At 46.7% G+C, this 20320-nt stretch overlaps 1 protein-coding gene across 1 annotated transcript in view; it reads left to right on the forward strand.

Annotated features, from left to right (window-relative positions):
* The window catches only part of PLXNC1 (plexin C1), a 456593-nt gene that overhangs the window by 299462 nt on the left and 136811 nt on the right, over positions 1–20320 (forward strand). Inside the window, exons 16-18 of the mRNA XM_086919059.1 lie at positions 1024–1125; positions 2848–2951; positions 11574–11627. Of these exons, the coding sequence (XP_086775185.1) occupies positions 1024–1125; positions 2848–2951; positions 11574–11627 (260 nt within the window). The remainder of the gene's footprint in view (positions 1–1023; positions 1126–2847; positions 2952–11573; positions 11628–20320) is intronic.

A 20320-nucleotide genomic window follows, 5' to 3' on the forward strand; every position in this document is an offset into this window, starting at 1 on the left:
CTTTCTCCTCTACTTGCCTGTGTTTTGTGAAACCCCATGGTGTTTTATTCATTTCCCACCTCCTCCTTCCCAGTGCCTCTGTCCCAAACAACCCTAGGCTCCAGTGACAACAGCTGTGTGTGCTCTGAGTGTAGAACTCAAGTTTACATCTTTCTTCTCTCTGAACACTGCACTAACCCTTCATCTCTCCCTAGCACTGCGCTAACCCTTCACCTCTCTCTAGCATCCTATACTCCACCGCTTGAACTCTGGGGTCCACCCTCTTGCTCCCGCTTGTACTCTCTTGCAACACACTGCCCCTTCCAACCTGGCCTCCCCTTGCCAACATATGATCCATATTACACCCTGTACCATCCCCAGATTACACCTCAGCAAGGGCAGTTGCACTGCAAACCTCCCTAACAAAGAACAGTTGTATTCCATGGAGCACTATTGGTCCTTTTGTCAAAGCTACTCAGAGAATCGTGCAGAGGAGGGTTATGGACATAAGTTGTGAAAAAAATTAATCCAAATCGAACCCTGGAAACCTTGCACTCGTCCTGTACTTGTGCTGTGTGTTAGTGAAAGTTGCTAAAAATATTTTTTTACAATTCAAAAAGCGAAACTATCGAGATTAGTATTAGAGGTCATGGCGTAATTCCTGGGTGGTTTTAAAATCACTTTGAAAGAGACTTCATTGGGACTGGCACCCTTCCTCTAGTGGTGTGGTATACGTGCTTGTGCAGACGTAGACCATGGCAGTGCCATTGGCCCAGAGTCACGCGCATGAACGTTTAAGACATCGTAGGAACGGAGAAAAAACATGAAGGCCTGTGTGGTCCGTCAGTGAGAAACTCTATAAATACCCACAGTTTGTCTTCAGTGTTGCTTTGGAATTTAATTCGAAAGGTTTGTGTCTTTATATTCAGCTACCCAGAGCGTAAAGTTGTGGGCGTTTAGCTTGGACGATAAATAACGCGCGAAGATTGGTAGTGTGAATGTGTTTGTACTGAAAACAACTAATGATGTTCTCTTCTCTGGCAGCCGCCATCTTGATAACCAGACACAAATCCAAGCAGCTGAGCCGCAAACTGAGTCTGAAGCTTGAACTTCTGGAATCCGACCTTCGAAACGAAATACGGCACGGTAGGGTCCCTCTGGCAGCTGAGTATGCCTTGTGTTATTTATGTCTCTTTTTATGTCTACTGTCTTTGAGCTCTCTTTAGCATCGCGAATATACTGTAGCATCAGTCATACATGGTCCAAATAAATTGTTTTAGATATGTGATAAAAGTAGGAACTAACATTAAGGAAATTCATCTAAATGCTATTGTTCAGCTATGAGGAATGGGGAAAAGTCCATCTTCCCTGTAAGTTGTGAGACAATGTGTGGCGCTCTCGAGCACTTCACTAAGAGGAGGGTCTTTCAGATAAGTGGTTTCTCCCAGGTTTCTCTGCTGTGGTTCGTTCCCATCCCATCAGTGACACATGTTTTACTGTTGGAGGCCCACTGGCCCCACAACTTCCATTTTAACCAGCACAGCTGTTTGTAATTGAACATCTGCCGTTCTGACCCCACCTAGTGAACACATGACAGCCCTCAGCTGCCACATCTGGGTCCTGGGACTCCTGGGACTCCTGGACCACTGGCATGTAAAATAATGCTTACCTGCACTGTATGATGGTCCTGGATGTGGGGAATAGTGGGCCAACTCCTCAGTCATGAACAAGAAACAAGTGTTGACACGCCACGTCATCCGGGGTTGTTGTTCTCTGCAGGTATCCGGGTCACTGTCTTCCAAACACGTTTGGCAGCAAGTACACAGTATTTTAAATGATAATCGTTTTTCCATGGTGAGCAAGTGACAGTCTTCCAGGGCCTGCAAGGTTCAAGCTGAGCCTGGCCACCTACATACTTTGAATTGTATCGAGTTTCTGAATTTCTTTCGTCAGTTTCCTAACATGAATTACATTGCAAAGATCTCACTGGGACAGAAGCAAAGAATGGGCTGTTCATTAAGGTGGTGTCCTGGGGGAGTGGGGATCCCTTTTCTGCATCACGAGCTGGCGGTCATTATTTTGGTGACCGCTAGGATCCGATGTGTGACTGGGAGCCCTGGGTCGTTGGACACGCTACCGTTTCTGAATTTTTGTGTGAAGAACATTCTTGCTCCCACTTTCTGACACCACAGTCAAGGTACCGTGTTCTCGTGAAGGCCCCAATAAACGATGTTTCTGTTTTCATGCCGTTCATGTTCAGAAGGTTCGGTGTTGCATGTCTACAGTAGCCTGTGCTGCTGAGTCTCGACTCTGCCTTACAACTACCCGGCCAGTAGATGTTTCTTGGGTACTTTAGAAGAAGACGAGCCAAGAGCCTTGTGTAGGTGTTGGAAGAAATCAGGACAGCTGAGAGCCCTGGTGGATGTCACCGGGGATGGGTTTTGCCCACAACAGGGTACAGCCAATTCTGATATGCGGTGGTTAACATAGGCTGTGTTGTACAAACTGTTCATACCACAATCCCTTAACATAATTCACATGTCTTAAGCTTTGTGAATACACTTCGTGAATGCTGTTGGCTGCAGGGTGATGTGCAGGGTGTGGGTGACTTTTCCACGTGTTCAAGTTTACAATCAATCGCATGGAAGTGTAGTCATGTCAGGACAGAGATCACTTCCAAGAAGTTTGTCATTTGTGCTGGTTGATGCAAAGGCACGCCGCCTGTCTCTGATCACCATCATACACCTTTGGTACATTGTCATAATGCTGTTCTTGTGAAGTTTCTCAGCATTGAAAGCGAGTTGGTGCAATACTTTGACGTGTATTATTCAGCTGATAGTCTGTTTTTGGGGGGCTTCTTCTTTCCAGGATTTGCAGAGCTGCAGATCGATCAGTCGGACGTGGTGGACGCCGCGGGCACTATTCCTTTCCTCGACTACAAACATTTCGCCATTCGAACTTTCTTCCCAGAGGTACATGCTTGTTAATCCATCAGGGACAAATATCAAAGAATCTGTGCAGAGCAGTGGTGGTCCTGAGAATTGTGCAGCATGCGTTCACACTGGGCTTCTTTAACAGACGTAAGCATTCCTCACTATGTAAAACACCCCCAGCTTGCTTTTGCACTGAGGCTGTATGATCACCACGTGCACAAGAGCACACTGCACAGAAGGGAAACGCTTGGCCAGTTTCTCTGCACCGCATGCACTAACGCGTGAGTTGGCATTTGTACTAGAGACAGCCCAGTGCACAAATAGTGCATATGATGCTGAGACAGGGGTTTTCTTTCAAACCTCCAGGCACCTCGCTGCTTTGTCACTGCGCACGTGCACATGATGGTGATTCAGACCCAGATGGCAAACACATGTGGTTGTACACAGACTGACTTGTGATATTACATAGTATGTGCTGGTGCTCTAGGAAGGCAGGTGCTCACACCTGCTGCTCTTACGCATGATCATAATGTTTCTTATTTAACACTAAATGAAAGGAAAGTAAAAGTATACCTTTGTATTAGGAATGAAACGTGAAAAATCCTCAAAATGAATCCGCTTGAATTCTGACATCATTCTCCTTCTGAGTCATGCTTTTGAAACAGGGTTACCGGGGGAAGTGGTGAGCAGGGCATAGAACTCGGAAGGCTGGAATACCTCACGAGATAAATATCTAACTGGTACCCCAGGGTGTCGTGTTTACTGGGCGTGGTTTCCCACTCCTAGTAAAAGTCAACAATCATTGGCATAGCCAATAGGTCTCGCTTTTGGACCTTATAAGTGTTTAGCCATGCAACAGTTGATGTTGTTTCACCAAGGATATTGTGCTGGATAACTAAATACATATAAGGTCCCAAAGGCGAGACCTATTGGCTACGCCAATGCTTGTTCTTAAAACGGAATTGTTTTGTGCATTTTGAGGCGGCCTATCTTACTTTTGTACTGTGTATAAAGCAAGTTTAAACAATTAATTATTCGCACTGGTTCTGTCAAAGGTTGGAAGCTCGTAGCACTAAAGATACACAAGTAACTATTTCCCACTGCACCAACCAAGATTCAATTCTGTGGCCCTCTGGCTAAAATACACAAACCCCTGCAGTCATTGAAATAACCAATAGAGGTTTCATAAAATAGCGCATTTCCACTGATTCGTTTGACCTGCCTTTCTTTTTCAATTTACATGCAGTTACCAGAAGATGACAGGCCAGCACAATAGTCATAGAATATTTTGTTCATTTTAGCCATGCCCACGCTTACTGACATCACCCCATGGCACTCAGGATCACAGTTCCCAATTTTATTTTAATGCACTTTGACAGCTGTTAAGAATAAGATCTAATAAGATTAATGCGTGTACATGAGTTGCAACTATTCAGACACAAATAATTCAGTTTGTCACCTTTATGGGAGAAAAGTTCTAACAATCCGTAGTAATTTTCCTCCAAAAAGCAGTCTTTGCGCTGCTTTTCTTCTGCTCGCAAAGGTCACGTGTCTTTCACGGATGCACTGTGGTGGAAACAATGGCTAGATTGCTTCACCCACAGAAAACAAGGCGTTCTAAAGCAATTCTTTCTGTGCCAAGGAGCCTGCTCACAGTGCCCGGCAGGTGGCAGCACAGCACTTTAATGGCGAGGACTGAGGCACGGAGTTGCGCTGCAGTCTTCAGCAGCAGTCAAAACATGTTTTTGGGCCATCTGTTGTGCTTCAGCTGATGGAACGTCTCGGAAGGAACCCTGCCAAGGTCCCAAAAAATTGACAGTTCTGCTGCCTGGGAAAAAAAACATTGCTTAAGCTTAATGCAGTACCAGCGTTTGACTGATGACCGCTGATTGGTTGCATTTAATGACTGACACACTTCGCGGACTTTCAGTGGTTTTTATCTTTTTATTCCCATATTGAAATGATGTTGCTGTTTCCGCTTCCAGCTCTTTTCCACCCTTATGTCCCTTGCTTGCAGAGTTTCATTTTTCTCCTCTTGCTGGGCGGAATGTGCTCCAGGTTGTGTGTGCACGGATTTGTGTGTGCATTATCGGCCATCAGCGGCATATCTGGGAGACAATGACCGGGGATCCCATATTCATTTGTGAGGGTAAAACATCAGGCTCTGGGTCATATATATCATCGTTGTGCAGATCTGTACATGCTTTGTAAATACCTACCTTGACATTAAAATGTTTGGGCAGGTTCCGTGGCATTTAAAAACAAGCACAGCAGGGGGAGGCACGGCAGCAGGGGGAGGAGTGGGGCCTGCACTTGGGGGAGCGATAATTGCTGCTATTTGGCGGCACGCGCTCCCGCAAGTAGATCGCCTCACGTGCATGTGTTGCCATTGATGGCACTGCAAAGCGTGCACGTTTTGTGTCCCAAAAAGCAAGTCAATTACATGCACTCCTAAGCAACGCATGCGTGTTGCGTAGGCGAGACCTAAAAAGGAGCTCCAAAACCCTCAAAGGGCCTTGTTTTCGAGACACAGGGAAAATATTTACTAATACTTTTTGACCGATTTGCATCATATAAGTGGTGCAAATCAAAATGTAGTGTTGGGATTTCCTTTTCAGCTTGTATCATGATTTGCATGGGAAAGTTGCCTAAATAATGCAAAATAGTGGTATCGACTATTTTGGGTCAGGGAGCATTCCATGGATTCTTACATGGATGTTCGAATGGAACCACCTATGGGTTTTAATGTAAATCTCTGTCAACTAAAATGTATAGACAGAGATGTGTCTCAAAAAATTAAGCCTCCTCAGGGTAGTCCTAGTGGTGAAGCAAGTAAAAAACATCTCCACATTATTCCAATGTTGTATGTGTTCTTCACTGTGCAATACTTCTCCAAAATGGGGAAAGTATTAAAGCATTGTTTGTGTTCCGGGAGGGTCTTCTGCCAGAACGCACACCCCATTGGTTTATGGGCAAGGGTGTGTGCATTGGCGCATGGCAGCCTAACGAGGGCCACTGCTGGGGAGAGAAAAAGTGTGATATATCTTTGGAGCTATGGTAACAGTGCCGTATCTTTGGAGCTATGGTAACAGTGCTGTATCTTTCGAGATATGGTAACAGTGCTGTATCTTTGGAGCTATGGTAACAGTGCCACATCTTTGGAGATATGGTAACAGTGCCGTATCTGCGGAGTTACGTTAACAGTGCTGTATCGTTAGAGATACTGTAACAGTGCCGCATCTTTGGAGTTACGGTAACAGTGCTGTATCGCTAGAGATACTGTAACAGTGCCGCATCTTTGGAGCTACGGTAACAGTGCTGTATCATTAGAGATACTGTAAAAGTGCTGTATCTTTGGAGATAGGGTAACAGTGCCATATCTTTGGAGTTACGTTAACAGTGCTGTATCGTTAGAGATACTGTAACAGTGCCGCATTTTTGGAGTTACGGTAACAGTGCTGTATCGCTAGAGATACTGTAACAGTGCCGCATCTTCGGAGCTATGGTAACAGTGCTGTATCATTAGAGATACTGCAACAGTGCTGTATCTTTGGAGCTATGGTAACAGTGCTGTATCTTTGGAGATATGGTAACAGTGCCGTATCTTTGGAGATATGGTAACAGTGCTGTATCTTTGGAGATATGGTAACAGTGCCACATCTTTGGAGATATGGTAACAGTGCCGTATCTTTGGAGTTACGGTAACAGTGCTGTATCGTTAGAGATACTGTAACAGTGCTGTATCTTTGGAGCTACGGTAACAGAGCCGTATCTTTGGAGCTATGGTAACAGAGCCGTATCTTTGGAGCTATGGTAACAGAGCCGTATCTTTGGAGTTATGGTAACAGAGCCATATCTTTGGAGCTATGGTAACAGAGCCACATCTTTGGAGCTACGGTAACAGTGCTGTATCTTTGGAGCTATGGTAACAGAGCCGTATCTTTGGAGCTATGGTAACAGAGCCGTATCTTTGGAGCTATGGTAACAGAGCCGTATCTTTGGAGTTATGGTAACAGAGCCATATCTTTGGAGCTATGGTAACAGACCCACATCTTTGGAGCTATGGTAACAGTGCTGTATCGCTAGAGATACTGTAACAGTGCCGCATTTTTGGAGCTACGGTAACAGTGCTGTATCATTAGAGATACTGTAACAGTGCTGTATCTTTGGAGCTATGGTAACAGTGCTGTATCTTTGGAGATATGGTAACAGAGCCATATCTTTGGAGCTATGGTAACAGAGCCACATCTTTGGAGCTACGGTAACAGTGCTGTATCTTTGGAGCAGTGGCGTAACGAAACTTGAGGGGGCCCCCCTGCAAAGTACAAGGAGGGGGCCCCCCATTCTCTGTGCCAGTCTAGAGCTCTCAGGCCCGCGACCCTCCATACTGCAGGGGAGGCGGGGCTATTGTTACGCCACTGTCACCAATAAGGCTGTTATAAGTAACACTGGATGGTGGAGTTAAAGGTTGGTCTTAGTCTGCCTGCAGGCTATCATAGGTGGTGGTCCATTCATTACAGGGTCCCTACCATCAGTACCAGGGGAAGTTTGCCCAATTTTAGGTGGGTTTCCTGATGCAGACTCCTGTCATGATATACAACATCGGGCACACTCATCATTCAGTTTAGACAAAAGTGCATCCACTGCTCGTTCTCTTTCACACCTCCTTCCTCCCTCTTGCTTTCTATCTCTTCCATTCCATTATTTCTGAGCATCCTATCTTTTCTTCATTCACATCCCAGCCTTTTTCTTTCTATTTTCTGTCATGTTTATCTCCAACTTTTTCTCTCCCATCACGTCAAATCATGCCACTATGCTTTTCCTATCTCCTGACAGGGTATCAGAATAATTTACATGAGCACCAGGGAGATTAAGTGATTTGTTCAGAATCACAGAATGTTGAGCGTCCCTGCCGAGACTTGGGCCAGGTTCCCCAACTCTGAGGTCGCACGCCCTAGCCGATAGGCCACATTCTATCCCCCGTAGTTTTACACAATCTACTTTACTCTATGAGTGCTAATACAATGTTGATGCTTCAATTAAGACTAAATCAGCGAGTGTTGGTTAATACATTCTTCAACAGGAGCAAGTCAATGTGCATACTTTATAAAGCTTTGCATTTTACATACAGATGGGATTCATGGCAAGAAAGCCCTGCCAAAGACTGTGCCTCATAATTTGCCATTCCTTAGCTCGCCAGCGGGACTCGCCTCCTGCATAGGAAACTGCAAAGGGGGGTTGGGTAAGTTGGAAGGGGTGCACCTGCACCCTAATGTACAGACAGCAATGGTCCCTGTTCAGCAGAAAAACATCTGCAACACATTCAACATAGTGGACCCTTGTCCACTAGAGTCACCCAGCAGCAGATAGGTCACAGGGAGTCAGATGCAATTCAGTGGCTAAGTGCAGACTGTGGAAACCGGCAGTCAAGAAGTCAATCCTTTTACACGCTTTACCCATGTGTGAACCTGAGCAAATGGATTCATCACTTTATCTCCCAAATGGGACAAATAGAAAAAGACGGTTATAATGGGACAAAATACGTGACCGTTTTTTACTTTCCATATAATTGCAATGGGGATTCGATTTAGCTGACAAGGTAAGGCAATCCAATGTCTTTGCCTTAAAAAGTCAGTTGAGGACTTGCAGGACGCTGACTGTTGAATTAATGGACTTGCTTTTTTAATCACGACTCCCCTACTTGGAAACACAGAGTGATCTTAGGCAGAATGATATAGTCCCATCACCACCACTCTTCAGGAGATGTAAATACTTAAAATAATAACTGTACCATTCATGGATTCACAATGTTATGCGCTGTTTCAAGTCACTGTATGTGCATTTGCAGTAGAGCAGCAAGGGTGCCATGTGCCTTAATGCAAGCAAGGAATTGCCTCCACCATCAGGCATGGGAGTAAAACCCAGCTTTAACAACGGTAGAGTGGACCCTCACACTGCTGGGCCTGGTGCCACTGTACCTTCTGCACTTTGGGAAACTGCAAACAGTGCATTTACAGTTCTGGACGGCGCAAGGACAGCCCCTAAGAGCACTGTGCTGATTCCTAAATTACACAGGAATAACAGCTTTATGACTTGCCTCGTCAAATCTCTAACATCTTCAAACGGAACCCCTTAAAATGAAATCGGCAGTTAAGAGAACTGCCTGGCGCTTTCCCTTATGTACGGATAGATGGTGATCCACACCTGGACCACACCTTGATTAAAAACAATGAATTGTAAGCAAAGTTATAGAAACGTCGTTATTCCCCACAAAAATGAGATGGGGTTGGCAGGCACCCATCTCATCTGCTCCTGTCCACTCTTACCTCTTTGCTGCTGGCACTGCACCACCCCTGCCCAGAGCAGCAGCAAGAAGACGTGCCTTTGGTGAGACATCTCTGCCAGGCAAGCAGGGTGCGACCCTGCAGCAGGCAAAGCATGATGATCGCCAGCAACACCACCCCCCCCCCCCCCCCACCACCCCCCGGAATTTACAACTCTCTTGCTCCTCTGCAACCCCAGCCCTACCCACAGCTCTCTCCTGTTCATGCCAAGGAGGTGCAAACATTTTCCTGCTCTGTCAGCATTGTGCTGCCTCATCCCTTCTCAGACCCTCGAGCAGTGCCCCGTGGAATACTCTCTCTCCGAGAGCCCACACCCTGTCAGGGGCCTGACGCGCTCTATGTTTCTCTTCAGCCCTGGGTCAGCGAGGGGCTCAGAGCATGCTGCAGACTGCAGCTTCTGCTTCCGAGCCAGTCTCTGTCACAGCTCTCTGCAGATGAGCTGAGGGGCCCCCTTCATGAACTGGACACTGGGGGCCCCCCCGCACTGCATGGGCTGCGGGGGTGTTTGTTACGCCCCTGCTTTGGAGCTATGGTAACAGAGCCGTATCTTTGGAGCTATGGTAACAGAGCCGTATCTTTGGAGCTATGGTAACAGAGCCGTATCTTTGGAGTTATGGTAACAGAGCCATATCTTTGGAGCTATGGTAACAGAGCCACATCTTTGGAGCCATGGTAACAGAGCCGTATCTTCGGAGCTATGGTAACAGTGCTGTATCATTAGAGATACTGCAACAGTGCTGTATCTTTGGAGCTATGGTAACAGTGCTGTATCTTTGGAGCTATGGTAACAGAGCCGTATCTTTGGAGCTATGGTAACAGAGCCGTATCTTTGGAGTTATGGTAACAGAGCCATATCTTTGGAGCTATGGTAACAGAGCCACATCTTTGGAGCCATGGTAACAGAGCCGTATCTTCGGAGCTATGGTAACAGTGCTGTATCATTAGAGATACTGCAACAGTGCTGTATCTTTGGAGCTATGGTAACAGTGCTGTATCTTTGGAGATATGGTAACACTGTATCTTTGGAGATATGGTAACAGTGCCGTATCTTTGGAGATATGGTAACAGTGCTGTATCTTTGGAGATATGGTAACAGTGCCACATCTTTGGAGATATGGTAACAGTGCCGTATCTTTGGAGTTACGGTAACAGTGCTGTATCGTTAGAGATACTGTAACAGTGCTGTATCTTTGGAGCTACGGTAACAGAGCCGTATCTTTGGAGCTATGGTAACAGAGCCGTATCTTTGAAGCTATGGTAACAGAGCCGTATCTTTGGAGTTATGGTAACAGAGCCATATCTTTGGAGCTATGGTAACAGAGCCACATCTTTGGAGCTACGGTAACAGTGCTGTATCTTTGGAGCTATGGTAACATAGCCGTATCTTTGGAGCTATGGTAACAGAGCCGTATCTTTGGAGCTATGGTAACAGAGCCGTATCTTTGGAGTTATGGTAACAGAGCCATATCTTTGGAGCTATGGTAACAGAGCCACATCTTTGGAGCTACGGTAACAGTGCCGTATCTTTGGAGTTATGGTAACAGAGCCATATCTTTGGAGCTATGGTAACAGAGCCACATCTTTGGAGCTATGGTAACAGAGCCGTATCTTTGGAGTTATGGTAACAGAGCCACATCTTTGGAGCTACGGTAACAGTGCCGTATCTTTGGAGCTATGGTAACAGAGCCACATCTTTGGAGATACTGTAACAGTGCCGCATCTTTGAAGATACTGTAACAATGCCATAAAATATGGCACTGATTTTCATTTCACTTTGATGCAACGCAGCTCAGCAACTCTGGGGGCTGCACTGTGTTGTATCAGAAGTTAGTAATATTCTCCCAGAGGCTTCAACTGGATCTATTACTTGATGTGATAGAGGGAGAAAAAATACATTGTGGTGACTTCAGTGGTGGCTCCTCCACTTAGGCGGAGAAGCACCGCCCCACTGCATTTTTTTGCAGTGGAAAACAGAAAAATAAAATGATAATAACACTGTGTTATTATCATTTTATTTTCCCTTTGTCATGCAGCTTTGTGGAGCGGGCGGGGCTGTCATCAGAGCCAGCAAGGGGAGGAATGGTGAGCACTTAAGTGAGCATGACGGCTTGGCCGGTCCTCTGGGCGCATGCGAACACCTTGAGGAAGTAATTTCTGCTACAGATAACATAGTCACCATAACAGGCTTCTAAACCTTTAATTACAGCCAACAATGAGTTTGTCTTATTAATATAAATTTAATTTGCCAATACCTTTCGTTGTCGGAGTTGTCACTGTCATATCTCATTGTGGAATGTTTCTGTTTTGTCTCTATTAGTCCACCAGCCCTGACTCCACGTTAATTGAAGAGCTGTGCAATGCTGTGCCTCCAGTAAGTTCGTTCAAACAGTTATTATTCTGGTGCTTTCTGCTGCCACTTATACATGTTGATTTTATTTAGGAGAGGTTGTGCATCTGCTCAGAGCTGTGCAGTTGGCTAGCACTATTGACTACATCCCACACTAATATCTTCCTGAGTTATAGTAGTATAGCTGTAATTGATTGTCAAATAGTTTCATTCAAACCATCAAACTGTATGTGGAGAATTTATGCACAGATATGTTTTAATTTTGGTTATAGGGTTGAAGATGCTTCAGTTGTTGCCTACTCAATATATGTCTAATACTGTGGCCCTGCTTGGAAAGCATGCCTCTTTACATCACCAGGCACGCTTCCTGAAATGTTCTTAATTGGGAATACCTATATGCTCATTTTGACGCCACAATGCTGTTTACTGTTAGTGAAATATTATTGCCAGGAATTGCACATCTCGCAGTTTCTGTCCACAGTTTGCTTTTGATTTTGTGTTATTTGGTATCATATGAGAAATACCGTAAACACATTTTTTTATAAAAAAAACTATTTTTTCTTAATTTGTATCTCTTTACAAACTCCAAATATTAAGTCTGAATTATATCTTAACCAAGTGGACGCCACTCACATTCATTTCCAGGATATTGTCTGCTTTTATTGGCCTCTGATCATTGGTTAAGAATTGTGCTTAATTTGAAGATTATATAGACTACCCGTGCACACTTAAACAGAAAAGAAAAAACTATATTCTGATTAATAAATTATCATTGCACCTAAATAAACCCACTCCTTTCCTCCCACTCGAAGGTTGCTTCTACCTGGGCAGACCAAGGTCTGTTTGTTTGATTGATATATCTTTCCTACTGAGCCAACATCGGTCCAGAGAAGAGGCTGCTTACAGGAGTCACTGCCATACTGAATTCTGTATCCAGACCAATGTAGGCTAGTTTATTTTCATAGCTGTGATACATGTTGTCCATATATGGTCCCTTCTGATACATTGGAGTGTTCATATATGCAAGCTGGCAGACTCTCACAAGTTCAGGTTTTCCATTTCTTCCACTCCTTTTCTCCTTGGTTGGCTTCATGAATGAGGCACAATCTGCATCAGGGACTATCTGTCCCACATTTCACCACGCCCAGAGGAGCCGAACAGCGGTCCAGCAGTACCTTTGAGGGGAGGAGCTGGTCTTCCCACATGCATACAGTGCCGATGAGCATCCTGCTGTGTGGGATGCCATTCGGCATCAGGGACTACCTGTACCATGTTCTTCTGCGCCCAGAGGCGCTGAACAGTAGCCCAGCAGCACCTTTGATGGGTGGAAATAGTCTCCCCAAGCACATATAGCACAGACAAACATCCCGCCCAGGCCATGAGCAAGCACATCCAAGTCCGTCGGAGCCTGTTGGAGCCTGTGCTGGGCTGCCCCTCCTTGGTTTTCGATTTTGGATCTTGGAGGTACAGATGTAAGTATCCTTTTGCTGTATTTTGGCTACCATGGCTTGTGGGAATGGGCAAGCGAAAAGTTGCAGGAGGCCCCTCTACCTCCACCCCACCTGGAAAAATTACTTGAATAGATTTGATGCATGCAGAGTGCCATGGGAGTAATAAGTACTAAGAGCGAGTTAGCAGAGTAGAGACTTTCATTGGTTCCGGCAACGCTCTAGGCATTGATATGGCTTCTCTTTCTATCAACTCGCCTTTGCCATCATCTATTGCCCATTCTTTTTGTGAGCAGTGTGTTTACGCAAGTCGACAACATGCTCCCTGTCATAGAGAGTACCCAGCTAGCTGCCGTTGCCAAATGGCCCAGGAGGCTCGCCTGAAACTCAGTGGAGGTTGCCAGACAAACGAGATTCTCCCCCACACCTTCAACTTTGGTGCAGCCAACATTGTCGTCAGTGGAGGCTACAGAGGGGGCAATTGTGTCCAAAACTCCCTGTGTGGTACAATAGATGGGCGAATGCATTGCTAAAGACAAGGATATCTTAAAAGTAGAACTATCTCCTGTTATAGAATGCCTTGTAGCTAATGAGCGTGGATTGACTGCTATAAAGCAATCACAGGCTTTAGCCGCACACGTTTTTCGTATGTTCCTAGGGTTAATCAAGGGTAGGTGGCTAGCTATAGCAATCCTTCTTGCACTGCAGGGCTTGTGCCACCTATTTGAACTACTCTGGATAGCCAACACCCTGACCCTAGAATTCCAAACCCTGAAAGCAACACAAGGTGTAAAGATTTGCCAGTTTGAGGAGCCTAAATCCCAAAAAGCTTCTTTGCTTGGAAAGCCTGGGGCTAGTGCAGTTCCTCAGAACAGCAGCCTACCTGTTGCAAGTCTCCCTCCGGCCCTTATGTGGTAGTATTATCTAGACTTCCCCCTTTATGTGTGGATCGGGGGAATCACACAAGAAACTTTTTAATAAAACACAGATCTGGCTTGTACGGCACAGGGATCTTCCTCTTTCTCTGGCCAACAACATTCTATTGGCTCATAGGGGGGCTGAATTGGGTCAGGGTTGGTGGATCTACTTGGGGATTGTGTAATTGTTAACTTTAAATCCCCACTGTTGGTGCAGAGCCTGCTATTTGAGTATTTGAGTAAGCAGACAGACGGGAGCAATATTGCGCTATTGCCAATAGGCTATTTTTTTATAAACGAAGACACTATTTTCGGTTGGCCACTACTTCGCAGAAACAAGAAGTTTCTATGTCTCCACCCCCTGATTACAACATTTCCTCTTCTTGTAACTCCAATCAGCTAAAATAGAGGTTTTGGCCACTAGTTTTTCCAAAACTACGCTATAGATCAGCCCCCTCAGTGATGGGACAGCAGTCTCAATATGAACAGTCCATCCAAAGCAATCTCTATTTTTGTTCTTGCAAACAGTTTGGTGTCTAGATCAATCTGGGACAGTCCCATTCTTCCCGTGCTGCCCAAGAAACAGCGAGTAGGGGATGATCTCCCGTCCGAGGTAACAGCGGGGATTATGCTTAAAGTCATTCAGCCCCCCACCCCCACCAAGTCAATATCCTTCAATATATGAGGACTATCCTCCAAACTAATTTGCCTAGAATGGGGCCAATTTTTCGGTAAGTATGACCTCTGTTTCTTCAAGAGACATGGTCCCTGAAACCTGTGTATTGAGCAGGCTTTAATAGATTTAGTAGGGAATCTGAAACAACGGGGAAGCACAGGTCCTCGGGACGGGACTTAGACCCAGTTTAGTACTATCCACACCTGTATAGCCAAGGAGATTGAGATGGACTCCCCTGATATATTATGCATCACTTTGATCTTCCTGCATAATGTACTTTATAGCATTTATACTATGTACTGTAGGCCACCAGGGAATACAACCGAATCCTTGGTTTTAGAGCTCCTGAACTCCCACCTTCTAGCATTATTTGTTGGGGGTAGTAAAAGTTGTAGTTGGAGGGACTTTTTTGAAACACTGGATGTGAATTGTGAGGCCCTTACAATTGAGGAAGACAGTGTGTGGTCAAAACAGGGCCTAGAAATACCTCCTATCAAGAAATGCTCTCCCCTGGCACTTCAAATTAATGCATTAACACTCAACCAGGGTCTACGCACTTGCAATGGCAGAACAATTTCTTATAGAGAGGGAAATCATACATTTACTTGTATTCAAAGTAATAACCTTATTGACAATATCATGCTGAATGTAAGGTTATGGCCCTAATTAATTGATATGGTCTTTACACCTCGACGAGATAGCGACCAAAATACTCCTGTCCTTGCTCTTGGGATTAACATGTGCAACAGCCAACTTTGCCGAGCCTTTTGATAGAAGGCTGAGAATGACTAACAATCCTGCAGAGTGAAATGGAGGGCCCTGATTCAGTCCAAGTAGTCATTTGGGAGACTTTATAAACTACTAGCTGATAGCATTGGGGGTTGCTTCTACTGGATTTGTCATTGACTCAAGGGGAGTCCCTGCGTAAGATTAGCGCCATACATTACGAGGTGTTGTAGAGAATAAAGAAACACTTTTATGTGGTGACTAAGCAGGTAGTTGATAGGAAAAGTCCTGTCTCCTGGTATAATAAGGTATGTAGAGGTGCCAGGGAAGCACTCACTGATGCCATAAAGCGGCAAAATAGAATATTGATTCAAGTCACAAGGGGGGCATACAAACGCACTGTTACAGAAGCAAAAAGAGCCTTGGAACATGGGAGATGGGAAGGACTGTTGGTCGCACCTAGCTGCGTGGATCATTGATCCTTCTGGAAGATTGTGTCGACGAGAAGCTGAGACGGCTTTTGCACCGTTGAAAATCATATAACAGCATCAGCTCAGGTTACACATCTCTCTAGCCTGTTCTTGATTTCAGGTGATCTCCATGACCCCAAAGCAACTAGGCAGGGTTAATGCCAGGTAGGCAGCCCTGCAGAGACACAGTGGTAGGGATGTCCACCCAAATAAGCAGATCCACTGTACTGAGTGAACGTATAGAGATTTCCCCCATCTCAACTTTGGAAATAAGCAAGGCCATTAAGAAAATTGTCCCTAATAAAGCACCAGGCTTAGAGAAGATCCCAGGAGATCTTTAGGTCTCGCCTGTCGATGCGCATGCGCATCGAGCAAGCGAGAGTATTGGCACTTATCCACTCTTTATCCGCACTGCAAGGAATCGTGGCGATTCCTTGCAGTGCCCGTGACTTTTAAGCTCAATGCGCATGCGCATTGAGCTTAAAAGCGCGTGCACATGGCCCCAGCCGCCTGCCTTGCCTACTCTCCCGCCCCCTCACTTCTTGATTGCACGGCCGCTAGGCCGTGCCTCCCCTACTCCTCCTCCTACTCTCCTCCCCTCCCGTCTGTTCCCGCACTCCTCCCACACCCCCGCTCCGCCCCCTCACTCTCTCTGCCCGCCCGCTCTCCACTCTATCAGGCAGCCAGCCGCACTCCTCCCACACCCCTGCTCCGCCCCCTCACTCTCTCTGCCCGCCCGCTCTCCACTCTATCAGGCAGCCAGCCGCACTCCTCCCACACCCCCGCTCCGCCCCCTCACTCTCTCTGCCCGCCCGCTCTCCACTCTATCAGGCAGCCAGCCGCACTCCTCCCACACCCCCGCTCCGCCCCCTCACTCTCTCTGCCCGCCCGCTCTCCACTCCATCAGGCAGCCAGCTTCTGGAGAGCAATCTGCGGGGTGCCGCCATTTTTGGGATTCCTAATTTTCACCAAGTTTTCCTGCCTCCCACGCTAGACGCGGAATTGCAGTAGTTAAGTTTTTTTTGGGCTGGTCTCACTTTTTCCCCCTGCTGTGGTTTCCTTAGTGACGCAGCGATGACCAATGGAATCGCAGCTCCCCCCTCCGCCCCCTCGTCTATACAGTACCGGGCAATGCATGGGAGCGACGAGAGGTAAGCCCGCTGCGACCCGAAACTTAAAGGCTTGTTTGAAAGAAGTGATGTGGGATGGGGTTCAACAGCTCGAGCAGCGTCTCTCAGATAACGTTGCCGGCTGCAGTGTTTGCAACTGTGAGGAGCCCTCATGGGGCGGCGGGCTCCGCCCAGGTAATTGCTTTTCCCACAAGCACCCCATTCATGTCGCTGGTCATTATAACAGAGTCAAAAGCAACATGTTTCAAAAATACGGGCGGGACATTTGCTATTTGCGCTCCTACAGATTCTAAACATAGGTTTCAGCCAATAGTGAGCTGTTTCTCATAAATGTGTCCAAATCTTCAGCTTAAATTACAAAACCCCCTATTTGAATCATGTTCAGAATGAGGTCAGCGAGCCAGGCACTCTTTTGAGTGCTTCTTCCGGCCGAATTCGGGAAACATTGTGACTTTCATACCTCAGTTCTCAATTAATTTGGCCATCTCTCCTTTTATCCACCCTTCCCTCCTTTTGATGGGAATCGGGAAATAGCAAAATTTATGCGGCAGTGTGAGCCCCCAGGGTTACAGGACAAAGGTGACCACTCTCATTGCGGCTGCCTGTTTGTGCCCTGCCTTTCCACTGGCAAGTAGACCTCTGCTGTGTATGGAGGGGGTGGAGATCCAGCATGGCTTTTCCAACTCACCCGGCCAGATCTGCTTTCTCAGCCCGCTCTCCTCCCCCTCTGTGTCTGTTGGGATCTTCGGCAGAAGTTGGTACTCCTGAAACTACCTCCCCGCCCTCACAGCTGGATCGTGGCTGCCAGAACTTGGATGACCCCTTTCTATCAGTTATTGCCCCACCTCCCCTTGGTCAACTGGTCCCCCAGTGGTGGTGGCTTTGGAGGTGGCGTGTTATCGCTGACTGCTAGCATTTGCCGTTTTATACAACAACATTTGGTCATTTAAAATGTGAGAGATGGTAAAAGCCTGTTGTTTTTTATTTACCCCATGTTGTCGTGCCTCTAATCAAACTTTAACGTGAAAGGAGAGTACGTCTGCGCTACATCGATTTCAGAGATACCACGCAGAAATGCATTTACTTTTATTGTCCAACGGAGTCACTAAAGCAGGGAGAGTATGTAACAACAACTTTCGCTCGCACTCCCCCAAAATGTGCCCTCATTAATTGGATGCACTATGCAAGAACTTTCCAACTCTCGCATTGTAAATCGTAGTTCAATATCTCTACTTGTGCTCTTGTCATGTTAACTCTAATGTCATTTCTGTTTCCATTAATTCTAAAGGGCTACAACAACTGATAATTTGCTACTGGTAGCACGCTTGCACAGGGTATTTTTTTATTTTTTTATTTGAGTATTATTTGTTCCACCTTAGATCTTAATTCTTTAATGGTCCATACCTTTTGCAATCAAATTAATCCTTTACTCACCCTCACCCTCACCACCCTCAACCCCTCACCCTCACTCACCCTCACCCTCACTCACCCTCACCCACCCTCACTCACCCTCAACCCCTCACCCTCACTCACCCTCACTCACCCTCAACCCCTCACCCTCACCCTCAACCCCTCACTCACCCTCACTCTCACTCATCCTCACTCACCCTCAACCCCTCACCCTCACTCACCCTCAACCCCTCACCCTCACCCTCACTCAACCTCAACACCTCACTCACCCTCACCCTCACTCACCCTCAACCCCTCACTCACCCTCACTCTCACTCATCCTCACTCACCCTCAACACCACACCCTCACTCACCCTCAACGCCTCACCCTAACTCACCCTCACTCACCCTCAACCCCTCACTCACCCTCACCCTCACTCACCCTCAACACCTCACAATGACTCACACTCACCCTCACACACCCTCACCCACCGTCACACACCCTCTGCATAACAACACCTCTCACACCCTCACTCACCCTCACACACACTCACACTCACGCAACGTCACACACCCGAAGCCTCACACCCCCTCCCTCACACCCCCTAACCCGCACACCGCCTAACGCTCACACCCCCTAACGCTCACACCCCCTAACAATCACCCACTAACCCTCACCCCCTCACTCTCACCCCACACCCTCACCCCCACCCCTCACCCTCACCCCCTCACCCTCACCCCCTCACCCCCCCACCCTCACCCCCTCACCCTCCACCCTCACTCACCCTCAACCCCTCACCCTCACACCCTCAACCCCTCACCCTCACACCCTCAACCCTTCACCCTCAACCTCTCACTCACCCTCACTCACCCTCAACACCTCAGCCTCACCCTCACTCACCCTCACCCTCACTCACCCTCAACCCCTCACACTCACTCACCCTCACCCTCACTCACCCTCAACTCCTCACCCACCCTCACTCACCCTCACCCTCACTCACCCTCAACCCCTCACCCTAACTCACCCTCACCCTCACTCACCCTCAACACCTCACTCACCCTCACCCTCACTCACCCTCAACACCTCACCCTCACTCACCCTCACTCACCCTCACTCACCCTCACTCACCCTCACTCACCCTCACTCTCACTCACCCTCACTCACCCTCACTCACCCTCCCCCTCACTCACCCTCACCCACCCTCACCCTCACCCTCACTCACCCTCAACCCCTCACCCTCACACAGTGCAATAGGTCTCAGACCATTTCAGTTAGAGCTTTTAGAAATGTTTATGGCTTTTTTTATTTGTAATACTTTAGCATTGGCTACAGGAAACAAAAATGCTAAACATTTACATAAAAAACCCATAAACAATTCTAAAAGCACTAACTCTAATGGTGCGAGACCTATTGCATTTCCAATGCTTGTTTTATAGATGAGATCGATATTTGGAACTCATATTTTACATTGATCTGTAATGCTATCATGAAAGGGGCACCCACCCCCCCTCGTCATGGGTCAGGCAGAAATAATACCAATTTTTAAAAAGGGGTCCCTGAGCTCTTCTGACTAACTACAGGTCCATAAGCTCCATTGATAGTTCCCAAAAGCTGTTTAGCAGGATCATTTTGGATAGGTTGCAGGAATGGTTCATCTTGATTAAGATATTGATTCCTGTGCAAGCTGTTTTTTAAGAAAACACGAGAACTATAGACCAGGTGTTCTGACTCCAGCTTTCATCTCTTTGGCTGTCACTCACTGATATACGGGTCCCACAGTAACTTCTAGACATTATTATCAGGTTGCATGAAAATTGCTTTGCTCAAGTCAGGTGTGGCCAAATTGAGTGAACTGTCATATCCATTCCCAGTCAATTGAGGGGTTAGATAGAGCTGTGTCCTTGCCCCCACCTTATTTACACTTTATATTAATGATCAAGTAGGCTACCCGCGTCATTCC

This window comes from Lissotriton vulgaris, chromosome 1_1, assembly GCF_964263255.1.
Source record: "Lissotriton vulgaris chromosome 1_1, aLisVul1.2, whole genome shotgun sequence".
In the NCBI taxonomy this organism is placed as follows: domain Eukaryota; kingdom Metazoa; phylum Chordata; class Amphibia; order Caudata; family Salamandridae; genus Lissotriton; species Lissotriton vulgaris.